The 25,956-nt window shown below is 41.6% G+C and overlaps 1 protein-coding gene across 3 annotated transcripts in view; it reads left to right on the top strand.

The window, feature by feature from the left end:
* LOC124117560 overlaps positions 1-25,255 on the top strand; it is a 93,295-nt gene extending 68,040 nt beyond the window's left edge. The window contains exons 4-8 of one of the 3 annotated variants that reach the window (XM_046479502.1): positions 73-117; positions 20,920-20,980; positions 21,494-21,573; positions 21,670-21,766; positions 25,095-25,255. In XM_046479502.1, coding sequence (XP_046335458.1) covers positions 73-117; positions 20,920-20,980; positions 21,494-21,573; positions 21,670-21,766; positions 25,095-25,123 — 312 coding nt within the window. In that variant the 3' untranslated portion in view covers positions 25,124-25,255. Of the gene's footprint in view, positions 1-72; positions 118-20,919; positions 20,981-21,493; positions 21,574-21,669; positions 23,306-25,094 lie in introns of those variants that run through there. The other 2 variants (XM_046479503.1, XM_046479501.2) reach the window with 2 other exon arrangements.
* The last annotated feature ends 701 nt before the right edge of the window (positions 25,256-25,956 follow it).

The raw sequence follows: 25,956 nt of genomic DNA, 5'->3' as shown, positions 1-25,956 counted from the left end.
CATTTTTATTTCTTTTGAAACATTTTGAAATCCAAGTGTAAGTTTGGCCCTTATGTTTATTCTCCATTTCAGATGGTTGAGTTAAAAAAAAACTGTCCAGAAATATCATCTTATAAGGTGAGTATCTTTACACTTGTTTCTATCAAAACATTATCTTACCTGAAAGAATGTACAGAGTCCGTCTGTCTTGACATTTGTATGAGGAACAATATTTAAGGGAAGCCCTGTAATTTCAGCCGTAAGAATAAAATGATCAGCTTTGTTTGCAGGTGACAAAGTTACTGTACTTAGGCAGTTAACTCGTTCAAACGTTGCACACAGCACATGTAAAACATTCTGTCCACACTGACACATCCTGTTTACTTGTATGTGACATCAAACATCACAACCACATGACTCATTGACACTGATGGACCGAAATCGGTTAACGATTGGGGTTAAGATTAGGATGGATAGAGGAAGGCCAAGAAAGACAATTACTGGATTGATACATACTCACCATTGCGTTGAGGGACAGATTCACTCTGCACCAGAACTTAAGGACAAGTGGGATTTTCAGAGGAGGACTTTGGTTGATTCATGGATCATATATATACATAAATGTGTCATGTCAGAGGATTTTGGAAACAATCTGAAAATCTATATTTATCTTTTTGTTTATATGTTTGCCATTGAGAATTACCGGTAGTCAGAAATGCAGATAAATACTGTTGTCGTTGTGGGTCATGGCATCACGCAGGATGGAATCTTTGACAATTTCTGTTGAATTTACCAAATCATTGTCATGTATGTATTTTTAATTCCCTAATTCTTCCAATACTCTTTCCATGCATATTCTCAAAAATGGGGGCCAACATGTGCAACAAATAGACAAATGGATCTCTCAAAATAGGAGAAAATACCACATTGTGTATAATGTGAATTTTGCTTTGTTTACATTTCAAACATAAACAGTTTTTCAAATTACAGAGTCTGTTTTTTCACCTGATTTATTTCGCTTGATTTCATCAAGCCATTTGTATATTGTGACCAAGAAAATTTGTTTTTTGATACAAAACTGTATGCATATTTCAAGGATGTATGTATCGCAGCTGTGTGTGAAATATATTTCAAATGATAAGCGTCTCTTACACAAAAGCTGATTTTGTAAACACTATGGAATATGGCGGAAGTTGAATTTAGTGTTACTGGTGACATTTCAGAATGATCATTGGTGATTTGATCAATCATAGATACCCAAGATCAACAATTGCCTATTTGTGCAATGAAAACATGACAAAGGGTAAAGGAAACAATATATTTAATACACATTGGGATATATATGCTATATACAAGGGGGCTGCTCGGTCGCACACGGAATGTCCTGAGGACGGGGGTTAGTTCTAAGGCCGTGCTGGCCTGCTAGGATAGGGCTACCCTGCGGGTAGAGAGGTGTTGATGAAAAGGATCAGATTATTATTATTATTAGATTGAAAGATAGGGGTACCCTGCGGGTATGGAATGTGAACTGGTGGCTGCGCCGGACCAGGAAGGTAAGGAATATTTGGGGGCCCCAAGCCATGTAATGCTGCTGCCTGAGGCATGCAATGGCTTGAGACGCCCAAACGAGGTTGTGTACGACCGAGTGCCCCCAAAGATGAGTAAGATACACGATCACGAAACCTGATTACTGCGAACTAATACGAATATGGGACGGAATCTGTCTGGTAGATTAGGGTCCACATAACGACCGCTGTGCGTTAAGCTAGCTGCGGTGGTGGCAGCACCGATACGGAACGAGTGCCCACTATAATCATTTGAGTTAAAACAGGCCCTAGTCAGCACTCTGCTGAGCCAGGACAGGAACACTGCCGGTGTGATGGGCTGGTGTTGAGCGTCCACAAATAGTGCATCCTCACTAGAAGCTCGCTGAAGAGTTCTGGTATGGAAGAGCTTCCTCAAACTTGAGAACGGGCACAAGCGACTATTAGAAAACAATATTATGGGGACGCCTACTCGAAATGGATCCGTCTTGGAAGCTTTCAGCAGGATAGTGCACTTTCTCTTAGCGAAGTCAAACTTGATGTCACTCAAACAAATGTTAGCACTGGGATCAAACCTGGCAGTACACGTGATTTCTCCACATCTGAGAAACCCGAAGAAGGCAGTTAAGCACATGCATTCCATTACAAGGTCATTCAACAGTCCAAGTACTCCTGCACGCAGTGTACACACGATTCGCGCCAACACTGTGTAGGTGATGGGAAGTCGTTTTCTTGGAGTCGGAGCTTGCAACTTCTTGTAACCTCTCATGATGGACTGCAGTCTGTTCAACGCCCCGGATCCACGATGGTCGAATATCGTGGTAATGCCACGTTGCAGGTAAAAGAACCTCACCCCAGCTAGGTAGGTCTTAACAGTGACATGTTTCAACTGCAGCACGCCATAACAATGGGCAATGAAGTACTGTAAATATACCTCGTTCACGGGAGGGAGTCTGTGATAGAACATGGTTTGAAACAGTCCGAAAGTCAGCAAGAACTTTATATAACAGGTCATGCCAGTCGAATAGGCGGTCTGAGTACCCTTGCTGATGACCGCCGACCACAGTCTGTTGAGATGCGCATTCAGGGCCACATTACTTGCGAGCTGGGGGGGCACTGGAGTGGATGTGGTTGAGCATGTGGCACCAGGGCTTGGAACTTGGTAATCTGCAAACGAGATAGTGAATCAGCAATGTTATTATCTGAGCCAGGTACGTGATGGGCCAATACCACAAAGTTGTTGACTGCTGCTGTCCAAGTGAGTCGGTGCATGAGGGACATGATACCTTTACATTTAGATCTACCCTTCTTGATGATGAACACGGTAGCCTGATTATCACAATGAAAGAGCACACGCTTTTTCTCCCAGAGATGACCCCAGAGAATAGCCGCCACGACGATCGGGTAGAGTTCCATGAAGGCCGTAGACAATTCACCGGACATACTACATAGCACTTCCTCCGACCATTTTTCAGCGAACCAGGCACCTTGGTAATAGACCCCATGTCCCACTGTAGCAGCCGCATCAGTGAAAAGCTCAATGTCTGGGGTAGGTGAGATGTGGAGGTCGTGGAAGAGGGAAATACCATTCCATTCTATCAAGAACTTGTTCCACATAGCTAAGTCTTTTCTACAATCGCCTGACAAACTAACATGGTGATGCAACTTATCAACAGTTGTGGAAAGTTCGATCAAGTAGGAGACAAACGTCCTGCCAGGCACGATCACTCTGCAAGCGTAGTTCAAGTGTCCGAGCAGGGAGAGAAGTTCTCTCTTGGTGCAACTTCTCTTTGTGGAGTATCTTCCAAGAAGCTCTGCTATGGGTTGCAGTTTATCTTGAGGTAACCTAGCAGTCATATGATTTGAGTCAAGAATAATGCCTAAATACTCGATCTCTGTAAGGGGTCCCTGTGTCTTATGGAGAGCTAGTGGAATGTTGAGTCTCTTGAAGAGAGACAGTATAGTGCTCATGGTCTATTCAGCGTCGTGGCCTGGAGGGTCAATGACTAGGAAGTCGTCCAGCAGGTGTAGCACATGAAGGAAGTCATGATTGTGTCTCAAAATCCAGCAAATGGCCTGAGACAGAGTGTCAAATATTTTGGGGCTAGATCGGCAACCGAAGGCTAGCCGGGTGTAGAAATAGTACAGTCCTTCCCACTTGAACCCGAAATATGGCCAGTAATCGGGGCTTAATGGAATCTGCTTGAAGGCGTCAGTTATATCTGCCTTACACATGAGGGCCCCTCTTCCGAGCTGAATAATGAGAGAAATGGCATGATCAAGTGTTACGTAGGAAAGAGAACAGGATGTCTTGTCGATTAGTTGGTTGATGCTAGGGATGGTATCGTCATCATGGGGGGCCGATAAGTCCAATATCAAACGTTTCTTCCGAGAATATTTCCCTTGGCAAGTCCAAGTGGACTAACCCTGTGTGTGTCATAGGGAGACTCCTGGAAAGGCCTGATAACGTACTGCTTGGCACATTCTTTCCTGACAGCTGCGGACACATCCACTGGATTTCTCCTGGCACTAAGGTTGTTGCGGCATTCCACTGTCGATTTAGGCACAGAGTCTAACATTGGATTGAATCCTGTCTCCAGGCCAGAAATGAGATAATTGAAGAAACACTTGTCTGGGTGGAATTGTAAGTCCGCTCTTAATCTCTCAATGTTAATAGGTGTTAACGTCAGTGTCTGCTTAGTACTTGCTCTGTCTAAGGCATAGTGTAGTCAATCCTTCTGCGCTTTCTGGCATTGTGTCTTGCCGTGCTTTCTTGAATGGCAAATAAGGCAGGTATGTATGAAAGGACACTGTTGGCGGCTGCAGCCGCTATCATTAAAGTTGTTACAGATATCTTGTCCATCACGTCGAACACGAGGTCTACCTCTTGAGTCTATGTGCGTGGCATTGCTGCCCGCATTACGTCGGTCATATGGGACATGTCTGTCCTGAGGCCTGACAATTGGTCGGCGAGCTGTAGCTATATTCGGGCAGACGTCGGTGCCGTGGGTTACACTTTGACACACTGAACACGTCCTGGTACGGCGCCCTGAGGAGCACAGGCTGTAGAGTTTTGAGTCTCTCATGTCCCATTGAATGACAACTCCTTTTGCCTCAAAAGCGGCCACACGAGCTGCGAAAAGTTTGTGGTAGTCGTAGTAGCATGTCCCGCCGTACAGAGTAGCAAGTTCGATCACAGTCTGCTTGTGGCCATCGAGCTGTTTCCTTTTGGCATCATTGTTCTCACAATAAATGTCTTTGTAAATACTGAATGCCTGGATAAACTCTCCGAGTGTCAGTGTCCTATTCGGCCTGGGGTCATCTTTGAGCGAGTATACATTCCCCTTGAATTCAGTTACTCTAGTATCCAAACTGTCCTGGTTAGGTAATGTCAACAAAGCCAAATTAACATATTTACCTTCCTGGATCTTTTTCCTTAAGGTGGGGGACACTGTGTGGATATGAGGTAAGGAGTCTGATGGAACCTCTGTTGAGTTGCTAGCGGGGGACAGGAGAGAAGTCTCAATACCACTCAGGGTATTCGATGTAGGGTGGCCTAGTAGAGGCATCGCGCTGAGCCCTGTGGTTGTGATCAGTTGTCTAAGTTCGGCAATTTCCTTTTGCAATCCCGCCACTGAGGGGATCACAGGGACAGAATCTGCCAAGCTAGATACATCAGGCTGGGGAGTTGTTGGATAGACTGATGAACTGGCAAAGGTACCCGGCAAGTTAGTGTTGTGATTGCTGCTTGTCAAGTCTTGTTGACACTCGGAAACGGAGGCCATGGTGTTTGTCGTCTCTGTTATGGGATGTGACATGGAATTCCCTCGGTTGTTTTCAGTACACAGCTGGAACAGCAGCCGTCTGTTCCACGATGGAGGCACGCTGACACCTTGACTGGCGAGACGAAGTCGAAGGTCAGCTATAGTGAGATAAGGGTCATTCCTAGTTCTGGGCATGCTGCGGTGGTCGCCATCTTGGTTTGGGTCAAGGGTCGCCTCGTTAACCCTAGCCGTACTTGTGTTGAGACTAGCAGATCTGCCGCGACGTCTGGTAGTCCTGTCAGCCATTTCAAAGCATAAGGCTGTAAAGAATCCCTCTGCTGACAGGGATGAAGATTGCAGATGAATAAGAAGTCGAATGGTGGTGTTACCAAATTGACTTGACAGAACAATGGTTAAACGGCAAGATGGAGGCTGAAAGGAATTTACATAAATACACATGTGACGTCATTCCTTCACACTGCACATGACCGGTAGTGAAAGATATCATGGGAGTATATAAGAAATTAATCTACATGGATGTTGGTTTACGATAACACGGCTATGGGAGAAAAATACTAAAGCAAGGTCAATTGGCCTGACAAGACTGATAAAAAACATTATAACAATTTAAGAGATACACTGAGAGCGAGACCACCGGAAGTGGTAGTGTAAACAAACTGCCGTACGAGCACATGGCAAGGATACAATTAAATATACCAGTGGTGAGTGGTGAAGTAAAGGCGTTAGGGTTGAGACACTACAAGATGAACTGCATATAATGACATGGATGGTATTATCATTGCACAAACAAAAATATTAAATTGACATTTATTTGTTAACTAATCCTGAATTACTCCTAAATCCACTGCTTGTTCTTGACAGAGAGAAAGAGTTGTGTGAAGATCTTGCTTGAAGAAGTTGTTTCAACTAGCTGACCCTATCACACAGCTCCCATGTGATCATGGAAGGGTTGACGTCACTGATCATCACATTACTGCTGTCACTTCAAGAGAACAGTCACCTGTTTGAGCTGTCAGCTTTAATCCATTGAATCCATGTGTTATTGCAACATTATTGTTTCTTGTGATTTATATTCTGCTTACAGTTTGTATTTTCACATATATCATATGATTTCTACCATTACATGAATATTTAATGCTTGCTTGGTGGCGTTTGCCACGGTAAATGTCAGGCATGTTGTTGTTCCAATTAGCCATTTTCATTGCGTGGTCATGTAGGTCATGCGTTCTGTATTCTTTATATTGCTTGGTACTTCAATTCATTGTCGTACCAACAATAAGTCTGGGTCAGACCCTCATCCCTTGTGTCTGAACTGTACTACTCTATGCTCCCAGACTACTATGTGTAGAGATTGTCTACCATTTTCCCTACAGCATTCTCGAATTACCTCCAGGTGTCACTGGCACAGAACAATTTTAGGCGGCTACAATCAACTTTAAAATCACAATACAATTGTCCTATTCCACTTGCACAAACTGTAAGACGGCTTGGATTTAAGATCGTGATCTTAGCTAAGATTGAAATCTTCAACGGTGGAGGCACAAATATGTTATACAGACTCCTATCTACAGTTGTGTACAAATATGCTTAGCTTGCTGCGCATACAATAAGTGGAACCGGTAACGACACACAACAGTACCTCCCTTCATCGCACCTTGCACAGTTTTAAGAAAGGTCCCAAATATTTGAAAGAAACGATTACTAGAATGATGGCATATATTTTTGTCGGCATTAATACTGTCATGATTTAGGGATTGCAACTGAAGAAATACCCAACTCTTGTTTTATTAAAAGTTTTGAAATACGAATAAATACATTATTTAGTGACATAATTATTATGAAAATTATAATTAATGATAATAATTATATGTCCTCATAACGAAATACGTGAATGTATGATCGTCATCTATTTGGGGAAGCTTTTCGTAAAATCCTAAATATATCCTTCATGTTTTCGTTTTGCTGCTTTAACAAAGGATGGTATGACTACCTTTTCAAAACACAGAAAGATCGAGGATTTCAAGAATGCATGAACAGGAAATATGAATAATGTTTTGAGAAAGCAGTTTAATATATATTTATGCAAACAATAACATAACAAAGAATATATGAAAAAATATGTTTTTATCAAAGTATATACAGGATTGGAGGATTAAAGTACTCATGGAAATGAAAAAAAACTTTTGCTGGATTTAATAATCGACACAAAGCATTACGTAGATGTAAATACGAAATAACAAAACAACTGGAAAAGTACAAGTCTGGATTTGCTAGTTTTATCTCAGTGCTCAATACAAAATGTTCTTTACAGGAGGTAATTTGTAGGCACTTTCAACATTCAAAAATAAAACTAAGTCCAAATTGACATGGAAGAGACAGGCTATAGGCATTATGCAAATTAGCCTGGAAAAAAAGTTATCAAAACAACAATAAAAATAAAGGCTATGTTTATGTACATAATAATAATGACATGTAAGTTGTTGTTTGAGAAGGGAATATGTTACTTTTACGTTCTGATATTTTGACGATGATTCGCTATCCCACAATGCCACTCACAAATCACTAGCCACTGACAAATCACATGCATGTGGGTTTCAAGCACCTGTTTTCACCTGTCGTCAAGGTGTCATAGGTCATGGACATTCACCTTGATCTACTAACACCTGGTAGTTTCACAATAGTCTGTTTTGTTCATATTTTTACACACTTTTACGTGTAAAAAGACATAAAAACCTTTGATACGCTGTATTTGTGCCAAGGCCCAATTAGGACTAATTGAGTTGTTTGAATATTTATATATTTTGTATATTAACTGCATTTATTTAAAATCTGAGATCGAAAAAACAGGTTTTTTTCATTTCCGTGAGTACTTTAGGAAGACTGATTGCCTCTGACCCTGGGGCTAAGTAGTAACACGCCGAATGTGTCCTAGGTTACCCTTAGCATGCCAGGTACTTAAAGAATTGGGGTGGGGTGGGGTGGCAAAACAGTTTCTCCTGTGGGAGAATGTTTTGAGGCCCAAGAGAATGAATGTTAATACTGAATGAATGTCCCCTCAAAAGGGAATACTGAAGTGAGTTATAAAATGCACATAACTCTTTGAGCTGATTCCAGTGTGGAGTATGATGCATCAATATATCGGAGAAAACAGTCCGATTTCCATCGTCCGAGAATTTGGATGAGGTGCCAACTCTATCTGGGCAGCACTGCAGGATAGAAGCAGCTCCACGATGGAAGCTATGTGTGTTGTACAAGTCACCATTGATACCAATTCGGCAGAGAATACTACGTAGGTAGCCTAGAAATCTAGTTCTGGTGATATGTTGCCCATCTGAATTGACAAACAGAGGATGTGCTGGCGAAGCACCGTCCTTCCTGCGCACATGTATCCAATATTTCAAGGCAGTATACGGGCAAGTGAGTGTACCTGTACTACAGAGGGTGATCACAACGCCTTAACGAAAAGGATCAGGTTTTGACACTTTCAACGTCACTTTTGCACACGGAACACTGTGATCTAGTGTGATATCAGCCAAGCATATGTTGACAGCTGGATTAAAGCTAGTTGTACAAGTGAATTCACTACATCTCATGAACCCAAAAAATGTTTGAATAAATTCACAAATACGCTTTATCTTGTTTTGTGGTAGACGTGCTTCCATGTTTACCGTGTTCAAGATAATACCCAGGTATTCCAGTTCGTGTACGGGTCCAACTGTTTTGTGGTGTGCTTCGATTGAAAATGCGAGATAGACGAGCCATGGTCCTGTCAACATCATAGTCTGGAGTGTCTGTGGTAAGAAAATCATCCAATAACCACAAAATGTTTTTGATGCTATACCTATTCTCAGCTATCCACCCTAGTGCCCGAGAAAGCAAGTTGAATATACATGGGCTGGACCTGCATCCAAAAGCTAGTGGTGTGGAGAAACAGTATTGATTGTTCCACTTGAAGTCAAAGTATTTCCAAAAGTCAGGGTGAATGGGTATTTGCTTAAAAGCGTAAGATATGAAGAAGAAGAAGAAGAAATGTCTTATTTTACATAACCGCGCCCCCCGACCACACCGTTTGATAGTATCGATAGCCTTATCTATGGTCACATATGTGAGAGAGCAAAAGTCTCTGTCTATTAGCTGATTGATACTAGGCTCTTCAGAATTGTGGGGGGCTGATAAGTCCAAGATAAATCTTTTCTTCTTGCTGTATTTCCCTTCAGCAACCCCAAGGGGGCTCACTCTGAACACCCTGAATGGGGGTGCATCCCAAGGACTGATACAAAGAGATTGGTTACTTCCTTTTGAACAGCTGCTGTAACCATGTCTGGTTGTTTCCTGGCACTGAAATTGTTTTTACATTAGAATTTGATCATGGGGACGGGTTCAATGAGTGGATGGAAGCCGTCTTGCAGTCCAGTAATTAAAGTGTTCATGAATGAGGCGTGGACGCTACCAGTCACTTTCTCTTCTCTTTACGGAAAGTAGTTTTAAGGCAATCCATTTAGCCATGCGCCGCTTGACGGCAGTTGATGCATTTGTGGGGAAAGATGCAGGCGTCCCTTCTGTAGCCTCTGTCATTGAAGTTGTTGCACACTTCGTCTCCCTCGATATTATTGCGTGGTCATCCGTGTGAGTCGTGATTGCGTGTATATGGGTGGAGTGTTGTATCCTTCTTGCTTGTCAAGAAGCAGAACTCTGACGTGTGTGTGAGACTGTGGCAGATACTACACGCCCGGGTACGTAGTCCTGATGTGACAGTTGTGTATATCCTTGTATCAAGAATGCTCCAATCTATGATGATTCCTTTGGAGGCAAAAGATGCGGCCCTGGTAGCAAACATGAGGTGATATTCATAGAACAGAGAGCCACCATACTGTGAAGCCATATCCACCAAAAGTCGCTTGTACCTGTCCATTTCGTCTCTGCGGTGTGGATAAGCTTCGCAGAACACAGATTTATGAATCCCAAATGCCTTTATGAATTCCCCTAAAGTAAGGGGGCGCTTGACTCTAATGTCCTCTTTGATGTGTACCTGGTCTCCTTCTGCCGAAAACTTGGACATTCTGTACTCACCAGAATCGGTATGAGCTGAAAGCAATTTTGCTAGATTAAAATATTTCCTGCCCTCAATGATTTCCTTGCGGTGTTCGCTTTGTACTGGGTCAATGTGGGGCAGGGAGTCTGATGGTACTAGTTTGATCTCTTGTGCACTAGCAATTGGTGTGTGTAGTACGTTTTGTGAGTCTGGCTCAAGAAAATCAGTAGAAATACCATTGTATCGTGGGACGTGTCTGTTTTGAATCTCCTCCACCTTGGTCCTTAATATTCTTGGCATTCCGCCAGAATGTCGCCGAGGGTCGGTGCTTCCGATGTTGCTTCTGTCTGCGGATGTTGTACGCGGATGTTGTACCCGTGGCTGTATGGTTTCTTCTGTTTCTCGTCGTCTCTTGGTCTTATGTTCTGCCAGGCGTCGACTTGGTGTCTTTGGGGTATTCTCTGTTGTCTGTTCTTTTGCATTGAGCAGATACATCTGTACCAAAAGTTTTTTGGGTAGATTGTCTGGGACCCGGACACGCATGTTTGATAGCCTTCCAGTCACGACATAGTATGCCCAATTCTCAGGCCGATCTCTGGCCCATCTGTCATTGTCAGCTGCTGTGGTGGATCGTGTCGATCGAGTAATTCTCTGGTTAGTGTGGGGCCTGCCACGAATGCCGTAACTATTGATAGTGTCTGTGGAACACATGGTTGACGCCAAAGGCCCCGATTCATCTCATCCCACATGTACTCAATTGGTGAGACATCAGGGGAGCGAGCCGGCCAGGGGATGACATTCACGTTGTTTTGTTGAAGAGAATCCTGAACAAGTCAAGCAATATGAGGCCGGACGTTGTCATGTTAAAAGGTAATGCCTGGGCAATGACGAAGCAAAAACGGAAGAACAACAGGGCCGATGATCTCGTCGCAGTAGCGCTGTCCATTGAGATTTCCCTCAACCACTATCAAACGGGTCCTCTGACTTGCTGTAATTCTACCCCATACCATAACGCTGCTGCCCCTGAACCGATCTTCTTCCATGACACAAATATTGACGTTACGTTCACCTCGACGTCGGTACACTCGAATCCGTCCATCGCTGTGGCTGAGGTGAAAACGAGACTCGTCAGTGAATAGAACTTGTCCCCACTGCATGGCCGTCCAGCATAGATGCTGTCTGCACCACTGTAGATGTGCTTGACGGTGGTTTCCTGTCAAAATGGGACGTCTGGCGGGTCTTCTGGAGACAATCCCTGCACATCTGAGGCGACGACGTACGGTTTGTGAAGATATTCGTCGAAGGCCAGGATGCTTCTTGCAGTCACTGTTGCTGGCTGGAATCAATTTCGTAGGTGTGTTGTTCGAATCCAGTTGTCTTGTCGATTATTTGTTATGCGTGGCCTGCCACTCTGAGGATGGTCTCTGACTGCATTCGTCTGTTGCCAACGTTGCCATAAACACCAAATGGTGTTTCTGTGGACGTTAAATTGTCTTGCAACATCACGTTGACTCGATCCTGCTTCAAGCATACCAATGGCTGCAGATGCTCATTTTCGGACAGGCGTGGCATTTCGTAATGTTGAATAATTGTGTAATATTGTTGTTTTTCTGAGTGGTTGTTGTCAGCATGATGCTATACAATGCTTATGGAATCCTGTTAACGCACATGTTTGTATACCCGTTCTTGGGTAGTGAAATGCATGGGGCTTGTATAAAAGTCAACTTTTGGATGGAATGTTTTTCTGTAGCAGTTGTGTTTTTGTGACTTGATTCCATACATGTACTACAATATTGAAAACCAAACTTTACTTGTTTGAAAAATACACTAAAATATTGGTGTCACAGTATTGGTGTCTCATTGTTGTTAAGTATATGTGAATGGGCCATATTAATTGCCGTGCTGGACACGTGTAGTTACGCTGTACCTGTGGACTGGGGTAAGATTTCCTCAAAGAGCATGGTAATGAAAATATACACACAGTGGAGACCTGTGTAAACGCTAAGTAGAAAACCAGCATGGTACACGGAAGTAGTTGTGGATTGAAGAGTTATGGACGTTAAAAAATGGAAATAGCCTATACAAGCCGGTAGGCAATGTCGTTATTGCTTAACTCATTATAAAATTACATACATTCACTAGGTATTAATTATATTGGTAATTATTTTACTTTTGCTATTTGTGGGATATTTTACACAAATTTCAAATGACTCATCATATGTATTTGCCTGTTTGATGAATACTTGTATTTTTATTCTTTTAAATTCAGATATTAAAATTGCTGATCCACATCCCACTTAATTTTAGATTTAAACATGTATGATTTCGCTCTTCAATTTGTATTTAGTTGTAGATTAATTTAATCATAAACTAAAGATAAAATGCAACCTAAAGAAAATACAGAGGGAGCTCAGCGATTCTACAACATTAATACTCTAGGCAAGTTAGTTTCTACTCTACTGGCTTATACAAAGGGAAACCACTCCCATCTAGAGTATAAACTAAGATTAGCTGCCCTTGATTTATCCAAAAGGTCATGGATGTTACAAATCGCTTGCAGACGACTTAGGTTTTTATCCTTCCCTTGATTAACGTAAAGGTATGTTGTTTTTAGCTATGTGGTTCACTGTTGCAATTAATGATATTTCTGACGTTAAATCTGTGGTCCATTCTTCGTGGTGTTGAAGTGTCAATTTGAATCATAAAGTTTAATAAAATAAAGAGGCAGTGTTTTATTTATGTGAAACAGACCAAAGCTTGCACACCATTTTGTTGAGTGTATTCAAGGACTAGAGAGTAGAATAGGTAATGGTGATTCTGGCTCACTTCCACTGGAGCCAGATTTATATACCTATACTGCTACTGCAGATGGAATTTTTTATGCAAAAATGAAGATGTGATTCAACGATCGTCATGAGATTAAACTTAATTGTAATGAAAATATTCTCTATTATTTTTACTCATATGCATACCATTATTTTGAACAAAGTGATATTCAACATTTTTACTAAGTTCTTCGTTCATTTTACTAGGAGACCAGACTATGTACTCATTTTCGAAATTGGAAAGAAACAATTGATCACCGTATTTAGTTGGTTTGACATCACTGATATAATATATACCCTGTGGTAATTCTCGCCATTTGATTGGCTCCATTATTATATACTTATGTAAGCACTCGTCTAAATTATTGTAGTGTGATCCAATGTGATCAAGCAATCTATTTTTAATCTCCAACCAGTTCTTTGGTTTTGGCACGGAATAATTGACACGCTTGTTGTCTCCCCTGTTCTATGAACTTTTTTTTCTCGTCTTCATTAATGCCACTGGTCTTACGAGAATTTGATCAAATCTCCTGCTTCATTGCGTTCATCCTCCTCGGATATCTTACAATCAGCCAGTGCTGTTGAAATATGATCCTCGATGCTGTTCAACTTAAGTATCCTAATATTATCATGTTTTAATGCTTTCTTTTGCAACTTACGAGAAATAAATTTTATCGCTATTCCTGCCAGTCCTGAGACTCCTGCGGCTATTTCCATGCCAAGTACGATAGGCGCGGCGATTATAGTTGATAATAAACCAACACCGGCTACACCGAGTCCCATGCCGTCTGTTACAAGCGCAGTGTCAACTCCGGCGCGAGCATTCACAGCTCTGCGATACTTTTTATACAATCCAAGTCTCAACTCCCTCTCCTTCTCTATTCGATGTTTTATGTCGCTTATTTGATGTAATGGAAATCAATCAACAGTATCCATCTTTTCAGATGCTTCATCGAGCGCCGGATATAAACCCATAGTGTATATTATTATATCATATAATAATCTTTAATTGGACTTGCTTAAATGTTTTGAGAGTATACATCAACCTTATTAAATGTATATTATACGGCATAAATATCTTAGTAAGAGAAATGCTGTCACCTTTAATGATTTGGACCCCCTCAAGGGTTGCAATGTGTGATACTCCAACATAAATAATACTACAACGTCGACGCTCGTGTTGCTTGAGCCATTTAATTGATAGACCTGGTAATATCTCGAAGGCATCTTCTGATGCATCCCAAAACAAGACTTCAATAATAATAGTAGAAAGATCAGGTATGGCATTCAAGTTCTGTTTTATATCATTGAATTCAGTAACCAAATTTAAACTAACATATTTTACTGCCGGACAACTCAATAACATATGACCTGGGTTTTCTGGCAGGGGAGCGACTAACACACTTTTTCATTTTGAGGGGATATAAGCCCCGAGTACGATCCCACTATTTATTATCTTAGTTAATTGATGTGCCTTACCCATCATCACATAAGGTGGGGTAATGACGATATTCAGTAGCCACTCGATTTTTGCTTCGACCATAGTCCATTTATTATCACCATTACGAGTAAGATTGTATGGAGTGTTTTTATTGAGTCTACTAACGTCGACATCGCTTAAATCTCCTAGATTTCCTGTGAATGTAACTTCTTTCCGCTTGTATACATTATCTTGTAAGTGTAAAGCGTATAACTTGCCATCGGTACCGGGTTTACCAAATCCTTCTGTGTCTCCAAGATTAGAAAGCGCAATTGTATTACATTGTCTTAGGTTATGCGTTCCAGTGCCTAATGAATCAACCATTATTTATAATATGGAGTGTTACACTCAAGTATCCTATATGTACAGGTTGATGTTTTACATCTAATACAGAAATTTTGAGATCTGAAATAATCCCTCGCTTTAATTTTTTATATTGTAATGATGAGAAAGATTCCGTTCTACCGATATTGTATTTTTCACTTTGACTGGAATAGCTCTCAGCAGAGTTGAAGGACTTTCTAGTTGAATATTATCCGTTTGTACTGATCTGATCAAGATGGATGCACAACTCTATAGGGAACTAAATCGGGTAATTTAACTCCATGAACTATATAGTTGGGTTGCATTTGTATTGGAGAGGGGATATTAAGAGTTTTAAGAGTGGTTTAATTTATATTGTTACAAAATTTGTACAACTGAACGATACCGCAAACGCTTTGAATGAATTTCTTAATGATAAAACAGAAAATAATTTTACTAACCCAGGAGTTGAAAGAGTTAATGAATCAATAAGAACTTATGTATGGGCAATTCTTGGTGCACAATCGCAAACACGAACGGAAGTAATTGGTTCTGGGACGGCGCTTGATGCGCAAAAAACAGTTTGTCGAAAATGTAGAGGATGCTATTAATTCACCAGTTGACATACCATCTTCTATAAAGCGTTATCAAGATGTATTACAGTACGCTCAATCCAAAGTAGACTACGTTCATGCGCCGGGACTACATGTCCCTGAGTAATATGGAACTTAGATCGGTCAAGTAATCGTTTATAATAATAAAGTTTGCTTCCGATCAACAAAAACCAGGTATAAAGTCAGATATTACTACCAAATTAATAACGCAAACAAACACAGGTGAAACAGGAATAGTCAAGCCACAGACACCACATGTTTCACAGCCATCTACTGACGCACAACCACAGTGCCACCACATATTACAGATAAAGATCATCAACATATCGATGAAAAAACAGCGCTTATAGTAGGTGGAGTCGCGGCTGGTTTACTCATGATTTGGTTAAATAGTTCTTAATGAATTGATTTGGATAAATAGTCTTTAGCGGATACGTACAACAGCCCTGCATTTGCTACGATCAGTGCCCACATGTTTTGACTAAGCCAAATGGTGGTCTTTGCTAATAAATTCAAGAGCCAGAAAACAATACTCCCTATTATACCAGGAAGTGCAGTGAGCTTTCCCAGTGCTTCTCCTAATACTTTTAAATGCTTTTTTATCCACTCTTTTACACCATTTTTATCACTAGGCGATGTGCCACCTCTTGTACCACCACCACCGGTTAACGCAAGAGTCAAAGTCGATATAATAAATCCCAATGCGCTTAAAATACTGGCAATGGTTATCCCCTGTTCTCTGAGCAATGTTTTAATTTTATCAGCCAGTGTGGTATCATCGTTGAGGACTTGATCGATGTATATTTCTGTTACATGGATCTCTGGAGAACGGCTAAAGAACGTGAAAACTTACAATACCAAGGTATTTGTAATTAGAACGCATTGAGACTGCGTGTGGGTGCTGATAGTGGCGATAATAACGTCGTAGGAGATAAGGCTGTTGCTGATGCATTAGTTAACCGATTCTATATTCCGCTAGACTTTGAATTACTAGATAGTCACATGCCCTTCTATCAAGCATCCCTAGACGATAGGTTAGAATACAAACTCACTTTGAATGACTACAGCAGGGTAATCAAAGCCGCTGAAGATGGTACTAGCTATTCTATTGATAATCACTGGAGTATGATATGATAACAGATCCTGAATTAGCCAGACAAATTCGTAACCAGTATACAGGAAGTTTAGCCATTTTGTACGATCGCATGCTTCAACACCGAAAGATCACCAGGAACAAAAGAGATATGACATGGAATATCAATCTAAACGTCCCAGCGAGATCGTTAAAAGGTATTTAATGTTGTTCGAGGACCCTTCTGAAGCATTTGCAAGAGATACCTAGAAGTTCTACAATCCCAAGATTACAAAAGTAGAATTGACTATCGAGGGTGTGCCTAATCAACTATATAGTCAAGGCATGCGAGCATATCAACAGTGGGATGAGATTAAAAAACTCCCTTCTATAAAACGAAGTTAACGCCGTCGTGAAAGATCTGTCTCTCGGGGATGTATCGATGGCTGAATTCCTTACCACGAAGTATGCGCTATGGCTCGACATGCGAACCACAGATGATGACCAACTACACGGCAGTGGGCGGAGAATAGAAAATGCCAGTGAGGACGATCGTTTACAAGACTGTTTATGAGTATGTCTCGAAAAATACAAAGGAGAATCAACCCTTTTCATAATAGACAACTGCAATGCAAGTAAAGAACTTACCAAAAAGAAAGATATGCTTTCATATTAAGCATTCTCCGGAAGACATACTCAGCAAAGCGTTTGGGTACTTACTCAAAAATACAACTCTGTCCTGAAAGATCTCAGAGAGTAGACCAAATGGGTAGCCCTGTTTCATTGCAAAGACCAAGATTCATTTGAGGAATGTCTACGCGAAAATATATAAGCAACCACTAAAACACCCCAAATGGATTGCCAAACAACTTTTTCCCCTTTTCGGAAACACATTAAATGGCTTGGCCGGGCCCGTGTGCGAAATACGCTGCAGTCGGAAAGCGCACGTAAAATCTCCATTATAAGTAAGTAAGTAACTATCAAACTTTGCAAAAACGTACGTAATAGCTATTGGCGATTTCATCTGGGGATTATATATTATAGCTGTGAATTACATATATTGTTACATGTAAAGATTTTGAGTTTATGAAGAACGATAAACTTTGAACATTCAATTGAAAACTTATTATCGGAAGTAGTAACATGCATAACATTTTTTTTAATAATGACAACATTGGTGTATAATAATAACTTTATTGATAATTTATAACAATAATGGCTAATGCCCAAACTTTCGGGAAGTTGTAATCTATCGGACCGTCATTCAGGCGATGTTTCTGACGGACATAAACATATACGCGGACATAAACGGTAGGTATATAAATCTGGCTCCAGTGGAAGTGAGCCAGAATCACCATTACCTATACTACTCTAGAGCAATCTTAGCTACTTCAGATTTGTCCGGACCAATTGTGAATTGTGATTGTAGCTTACGATGATCATGGCGCCAGAGACGCCTACCGGATTCTGACAAGCACAATTTCAAATGGAGCCTCCCCAGACACACCCTTTTATTGACCCATCCTGGATTCATCTAATGCAGACGATGATCTAGCAAGTGATGCCATAGTTTCCCAGCTCCTCTGGCTCCTTCAGCTTCTGCGATCCTGTCGGCGCCTCCAGTCCCGTTGACATTGCTGGCGCCTGAGATAACGGCTCCTGTGGATCTCGGTGGCGCCTCTATGATCCTCTTCTTGTGGTTCTGCCTCTCCCTGCTCTTCATCATGGCGGAGCAAGTCTTCCTGTACTAGACACGTATCTTAGAGCCCCTCCCAATCAGATGATCAAAAATATGATCACAGCATTAGATGAGGACTTTGCCAAGTTATTACTCACTCCTTCTTTCCAGGCGCCCAAATAGAGGAAAGATGCTTTCCCGTTCCATGCCCTGGATATAACCGACATTGTCATGCCCTCGATGACGATCTTCAATGTATGACAGGGTCTCATCGCTCAACATTCATCCATGTAGCAAACACCAGACTAACCTATATCGAAACAGAGATACGCCTCTGCAAGCCTCTCTCTGACCTCCAGAGCCATTATTCAAGACCTCTCAGAGGATAACCCTCATCATCTGGACCGTCTTGTCACTGTCATTCTTACAGCACCAGATTGACCACATTCTCACTCACATGCATTCTGCTTTGTTGGAACTAACAACTACCTGATGGTTACCTGGCACTTGCTGAGTGGGACTCGGAATTCAAGAGGGATCTCTTGCGACAGCCTTGGACTTCAATCGCCCTCTTCAATGGCCAAGTCTCCACGACCCATCTCGTGTCTCCAAAGCCCTGGCACAAGTTTCACAGCCCACTATCTTTAAGCCATCACAAACTGGTAGTTGTCAGCCCCCAATGTTATTCCCTCAAAGTCACGCGGACAAGACACCTCAGCCTTTCTTGGCAGAAGCCGTGTTAAGGAAAGGTTATCTGGGACCTACCAGCCGCTCTGTGACCGTTCCCACGGTGGGAGCGGAGACTACAAGGGCAAGCTGATGTGATGGATGCCAAAAACTTGCACCTCCTACCCCCAGTCATTCCAGTAGTAGAGACTCCTTTGGTGGGAGAATAGGACTCTACTGGCACAATTGGGACATTTTGGGGTCCCATACAAAGTCAACATCCTGCAACATGGGTATTGGCTCACACTGATAGACGACCTGCCTATCCAGTCATCAGCCATAGCAGACCCTACATAACAGCAGGTCCTCTCAGACATTCACACTCTTCTAGACTAAGAGGCCATAGAGATTGTCCACTCCCCGGCCCAAACACCAGACTTCTATTCACCAATATTCTTTAACCTCAAGAAGAACGATCCATAACCTGGCCTAATTCAACAAATGTTACCTAGTGTGCCTTCCAAATGTCCACACGAAGACAGGTGAGGTTGAAGATTCAGGCCAACGATTCATTGATCAGCCTAGACATCCAGGATGCCTACTTACATGTGCCGATCCATCTAGGGACAGGAAATTCCATTATTAATGGGCATTGCTGCCATTTGGCATTTCTACAGCCCCATGGCTATTTACACGCATGACAAAGCCGATAGCCACCTTCCTCCAGAGGAATTTCCAGTTTGAGGTGTACATGAATGCCAACTGAACCAACAGGACATGGCCACTCTCATCCTCCATAGGGATTTCACACAACGCCTCCTCCACCAGCTGGGTTGATGATCAATGTGTGGAAATCGGAGCTCACATCTTCATTCAATACAACCTCCAATTCATTGGAGGCCTCTTCAAGACTGACTGAGACCTCCTCTCTGTACCCAGGGACAGGTGGCACAGATTTCAACACCATCTTCTCCCAGTGCCTCAGCAACCTCATACCCTTTGCCAGTGGCAGGCACTTCTGGGTCTCCTGACATCAGTGCAGGACTTGACCTCCACTGCGCCCAATACAAATGTTCTTTGCTTCCTACTTCAGGCGCCAGGACCAGTCTTTCTCCATCGTGCACCCGGATCACCTCAAGCCGCATCTCCAGAGGTGAACGGTGGAGCCAAATGTCTTAGACGGCATCTCCTTCACAGAGCACACCTTACCTGTCGCAGAGTTGCCTCCCTACGATATCTTCAGATGCTCTGTTTTCAGCAGTAATGTGCTGAACAGTGACATCTCCCATTCCATGGTCACGTGGGAACTGTGTCACAGGGTTAGCCACTCAACCAGTTGGAACAACTTCTTCAGCAAGACCTCTCACAGCTCTTTCTCTGTCAAGAACAAGCAGTAAATGCATTAAGGAATAATGCAGGATAAGTATACAAGTATAAAAAATATCTTGATTCTACTAGTTTGTTATTGAATTAATATCCAATATTTAGATTTCAAAAAATTCTGTGAACGGTGAGATATTTCATGATGAACCTAATTTTCAGAGGTCAGTTTCTGTAATTTTGCTGTTGAAATGACAGAGGATGACATCACAGAACATTGAATTTCCTGCAAAATTCAAAACTGTGAATTGTATGTGCATGCATGATGTATTTTGAGTTTTATTCATCTTTAAAGTGAGGTTTGAAGAGGAGAGACATGTATGTCCCTGTGGCATTCCAGTTGGTTAGAGATCACCCATTATGATTACTATGCCTCATAAGATTTAATGTGAAGTGATGTATTATGGCTGCATCATGCTCATCTATCAAACAGTAGGAAAATATAAATTAGGTTGAACTACATTAGTTGAATATGATATAATTACTGGTACGTTAGTATTATTACTGGCGCAAAGACAGAAACACTTCATAAATTTCAGTTGTTCAGTTTTTTGTTCTCAGGAAGCTGAGGTCATATCATATGACCCAATCACAACCAAGGTACAGCTACAGTTATCATCAGGTATGTGTTCAGTAAATTACCTCAAAATGCATATTTGTAGACTTCTCTGAAATTGCCTGACATTGTCTTGAACTTCAGCATGTATGTTTCATCTTAAGACAACATCATATTTTGTTCAAATCATTGTGATTTTTAGTGTTAGATGTTGAAGATGAAGATGAGGCTAAGAATTGGTCTTCAGCAACCCATGCTGTAAGAGGCGACCAACAAGATCAGGTGGTCAGGCTCTCTTGACTTGGTTGATGCATGTAATTGTATCCCAATTGTGTAGATCGATGGTCATGATTTCAATCACTGGATTGTCAGGTCCAGACTCGATTATTTACAGACCACTGTTACTTAGCTGGAAAATTTATGAGTATAGCGTTAAACAACAAACAAACAAACAAAAAAAGGTGTTGGTGCTCAGTAATTTTGCAGAAAATATTTATGTTAACAAAAACAGCCATTTGACATTTTAAACTTGACAACATATCTAGGTGAACTAAAGTGCAGCAGCACTATGTTTTTTAGAAAATCAGCACACCTGCATGGGCAAATTTCACACCAACTTGGATGCATCAAAGAGTGAAGAAACTAATGCGGATTGTATAGTAAGTATGGTTGGTAATCTGAAGCAGCCCATTGTGAGTCTTGATGCTTTTAGGTTTTGCCTGAAGTTGATTACTGCCATTCCCCTTTGTTTTTAGAACCACAGCAGTACTTGGACACCTCAAGGATATCATTTCATGTATACCTGGGACACATTCATCAGTTTTGTCAATGTCATCCCCAAGGTCATATGTGGTAAACAAACTATTTTCAACCAAACTCAAGATGGATTAACTGTATGTTTATCAAACTTCGTACTTCTTCCTTAGTGGTCTGCCCAGAGAAAATGTTGGTGGTTCGATTCCTGGCTGCCTCATACCTAAAGATGTTTAAAGATGGTACTAATTGGTAGTCAGTCAGCTGGTATATACTGTGTCACACACACAGATATGTCAAATTCACTGGAATGTCTGTGTTTGTAGTACATGTTTGCAGGAGCTTATTACCATGTTTTCAACTAAAAATAATCAAGTATGTGATTAGCTGAAGTTGAGGTGCATATATTTAACTCTAGCAAGAGGTTGCTTCAGGGGGTTGATACGGACTAGTGGATGCACCCTGATAGCAGCAGAGTTTGGAAGCGTGGTCATGTGCTCGTATCAGGTCACCCGGAGCAGTGTTGTGACTCACTCTATTGGATAAATTGCACAAATTCGAACTTGAAGGGCAGCAAACTCTGATTAGGTGACTTCCTCCTCTTTTTCACTCTGTTAGGGATGTTGAAGATAAGAAAGAAAATATACACATACAGTGTTCTGCCAAGAAACCGAACAAGTGGGGACAGGGACCCCTTCAACAAAAAAACAGGGGCCTCACTCAGAGATTTATAAAAAAAACCTTAAAAAATCTTATATGCAGGTTATTAATGCAGAATCCCCATTCACAGGAGATGCTTGTGATACATAAAACGTTTCCCATGACTTCTTTCTCAGATTTAAGGTTATGTACTGCTGCAACAATGCCTGATGTCATATATGTAGTCTCAATTAACAGCTTGTTTCTGATCATTGTTAGCATGTCTTTTCAAGGTACTCATTCCAAAATAATAATTTAGCTTTAACATTGAATTTGACTTCACATAATTTATGCAAAGCTGACATGTCATAGTATTTCTTTCTGAGTTATGCTGTAACCATGTGCAGGTCTGAAGCCAGGTTCATTGAACTAACATCGCTAACTTAACCTGTGGTTTGCGATTCAGCGATCATTCAAAGGAGAAACATCTTTGTCATTATCAGAAGACGGTTTAAGCTGTGTTGACGACAAAAAAATATTTAAGATTGACCTATCCATGAAAAACTGTCTGCTCTTGGATTTTGCTGTTCGTTCAGGGTTTATTAGTTATGGCAAAGAACCATTGAAAATGTTCCATATGACAGCTATGTTTGCACCAATGTGTAACCTTGATTCTGATTGGACCTTTTGCAACTTTCAGCCAATGATAGGTGTAGACCACAAAATGAGACACGAAAAAGAGGAAGTTTACATTCAATAATAGAAACAGCTGTGTGAGTGATGGAAAATATTTTTTGAGACAATCAGTGGCCCCCATAATTCATCACTTACTCATCCTATTGGTTTGTCTTAGGTTCCTGTAAAACTGTCAGTGAGTATTCCATATATTATATACTCACATGCAAAAGAAACACAAGTCGAGTATGCTGTATACATATTATTTATTTTCAACAGTAAAGACAAGAAATACTAATAGGGCAAGATTGACAAAAATTTGACTGAAGACAGTTTAATGGATTAAAAGGCAGATGACATAATTGGGTTTTTTCAAATGTTAAGGGCTTACACAGTTTCGGGTCAATACCCAAAATGTCAGTCAATACCTGGTGTGACCACCATTAGCATTGATCACTGCCACACATCTCCTGTACATTGAGTGGATCAGATGATTTGTGAAGGCCCTAGGGATCCTCCTGCAAACATCAAGAGCAGCTGTGCATAGTTCATCGGCAGTTGTAGGGACTGGGCGCACATTGTGCAGACGCCTTTGAACCTCATCCCACAAGTGTTCGATGTTGTTCAGATCAGGGCTGAGGGATGGCCACGGTAGAACACGGATGTTGTGTTGTTGCAGAAAGGCCATGGTAGCTCTGGCAACATGGGGACGAGCGTTGTCCTGCTGGAAAATGTGTTGTTGATGTTGTGCAAAAAGTGGAACAACGTGGGGTCTAATCACTTGGGCGATATACCGCTGAGCAGTGACGTTGTGTCCCCGACCTTGACCAACATTCAGAAAGCACATGGGTCCAAGTCTCACATTAGTCCGATCCCTGCCCATATCATGACGCTAGGTCCACCGTATGGATCTCTTTCCACAACGTTTCTGTCAGCGAAACCATCACCTCGCCGCCGCCAAATTCTGACCCTTCCGTCTGCATGGGAGACACAAAAGCGACTTTCATCAGAGAAGATGACACGCCTCCACTCACGATGATGCCAATTGTGGACCCTGTGCCCACTGAAGTCGTGCTTGTCGATGCCGTGGTTGGAGAACAAGACGACGTGCTGGTCAGTGATATCTGAGGTTGTTGGAACGGAGACGTGGGATCACAGTGTCCCGGCTGTGTGTTCCTATGGTCTGTCGAGCACTTTCACTTGCAGTTAGGAACGGATGTCGCTGGTGTTGACGGGTAATCTGCCGATCTTGTCGAGGTGTGGTGACCCTAGGACGACCGCTCCGAGGAAGGTCATCTGTGGTCTGTGTAGTATTGTATCGATGCAGGAGACGGTAAATTGTGGTTATGTTAACATTGAAATGACGGGCAATATCTTGGACAGACTCTCCAGCTTCCAAACTTCCGAAAGCCTGGTTTCTCTGAATTTGAGTTAGGCGTGGCATTGTTGACCAAGGGGTGGTAGGTCCAAGAATCGGCTACAGTTTTAAAACCCACTACAGTTTCTGACGGTTCGTGCATTTTCGATTTCGCGAAAAATGGGTGCATGATACCCACATATTCATTGAAATGGTGCGTTTTGGCAAATCGTTTTTTATGTTGCGTTTTTATTCGGGGCTTCCAAAATCAACCAAAATTATTGATAACACCACCAGGCTTCACTACATGCTAAAACTCGTATCAATTTATGGTTCCGTGTTTGTTACCTATTTGCTTCAAACCACTTGCATTTCTGTTGCGTGTGAATATATATACTTAGCTTGATAAGTGCAGTGTTCTGCCAATAATTACTACAAAATAGGTAATACTGTTTTCAGCGTATTCTAATTGTATTCAGACACTGTTACTTACATTATGAAACTACTGACATTTAATGGTGCAAGTTTCGTGAAGTGAAAAAAAGAAAGAAGATTGGTACTACCCCAAACTGGAGAATCAGGTTTATACAAAACTAGTTTTTCACATCTTTCATCAATACAGTTTTGACATTAATAATGTACCAGAATCGTGATGTAAAATAACATTCAGTGCTCATCAGTGTCACCTTCCACTTTCTTGCTCTATTCTGTTATGATAGAAAAACTGTCTAATTCAAAATCTCTTCTTTGTTTCAGGTTACTCTGGATTGGGTTTCCCTGGTTGAGCCTAAACTTTTGTGTTGAAAAACTGCCTTTCTACATAGTAGGGTACTGGTGGATTACCAAATCAATTTCTTTGAATTATTACTCAAACTAAAGTAAGCATTGTATGAATAATAAACATGTTAGATTGACAATTGTCTCCGAAGTGTGTATTATTACCAAACTTACTTGTAATAACTATGGGGCAGTGGGTAGCCTAGTGGTTAGACCGTTGCTCGTCAGGCCGAAGACCCTGGTTTGATTCCCAACATGGGTACAATGTGTGGAGTCCATTTCTGGTGTCCAAGCCGTGATATTGCTGATCTATTGCTAAAAGCCGTGTTACACTATACTCACATATCCTAATACATGTGAGTTGTCTTAACTCGCCAGACAACAGCCAAACATTTACACATAAACAACAGAGAAAACTTGCCCGGAAGTGGACACAGACTCTTTATTTTATTTTTGTCACACTCGGCTAGTAATTGCCTCCCAGGAACCCTTTACCTCTTTCTTTGGGGGTGGTGGTGGGGTAGTCTAGTGGTTGAAATGTATTCTCACCCACCAAAGACCTGGGTTTGATTCCCCACATGGGTACAATGTGTGAAGCCCATTTGTGGTGTCCCCCGCCGAGATATTCCTGAAATATTGCTAAAAACGGCGTAAAACTCTACTCACTTTGTCTGGCCTGGCTCCTGTGTAAACAGGCTACCCTGCTGATCTTTCTTCCGAGACCAGTCTTTGGATCTTGGGAACCTTCTGTAACATCTGCACAGACTGTTTGCGATTAGCCCGATGTATTACAATCTGCACAAACTAACTCTAACGAATCCTCCACAACTGTTTCATCAAG

This window comes from Haliotis rufescens, unplaced genomic scaffold, assembly GCF_023055435.1.
Source record: "Haliotis rufescens isolate VD_foot unplaced genomic scaffold, xgHalRufe1.0.p SCAF_28, whole genome shotgun sequence".
NCBI lineage: Eukaryota > Metazoa > Mollusca > Gastropoda > Lepetellida > Haliotidae > Haliotis > Haliotis rufescens.
This window is presented reverse-complemented; position numbering and strand designations above follow the sequence as displayed.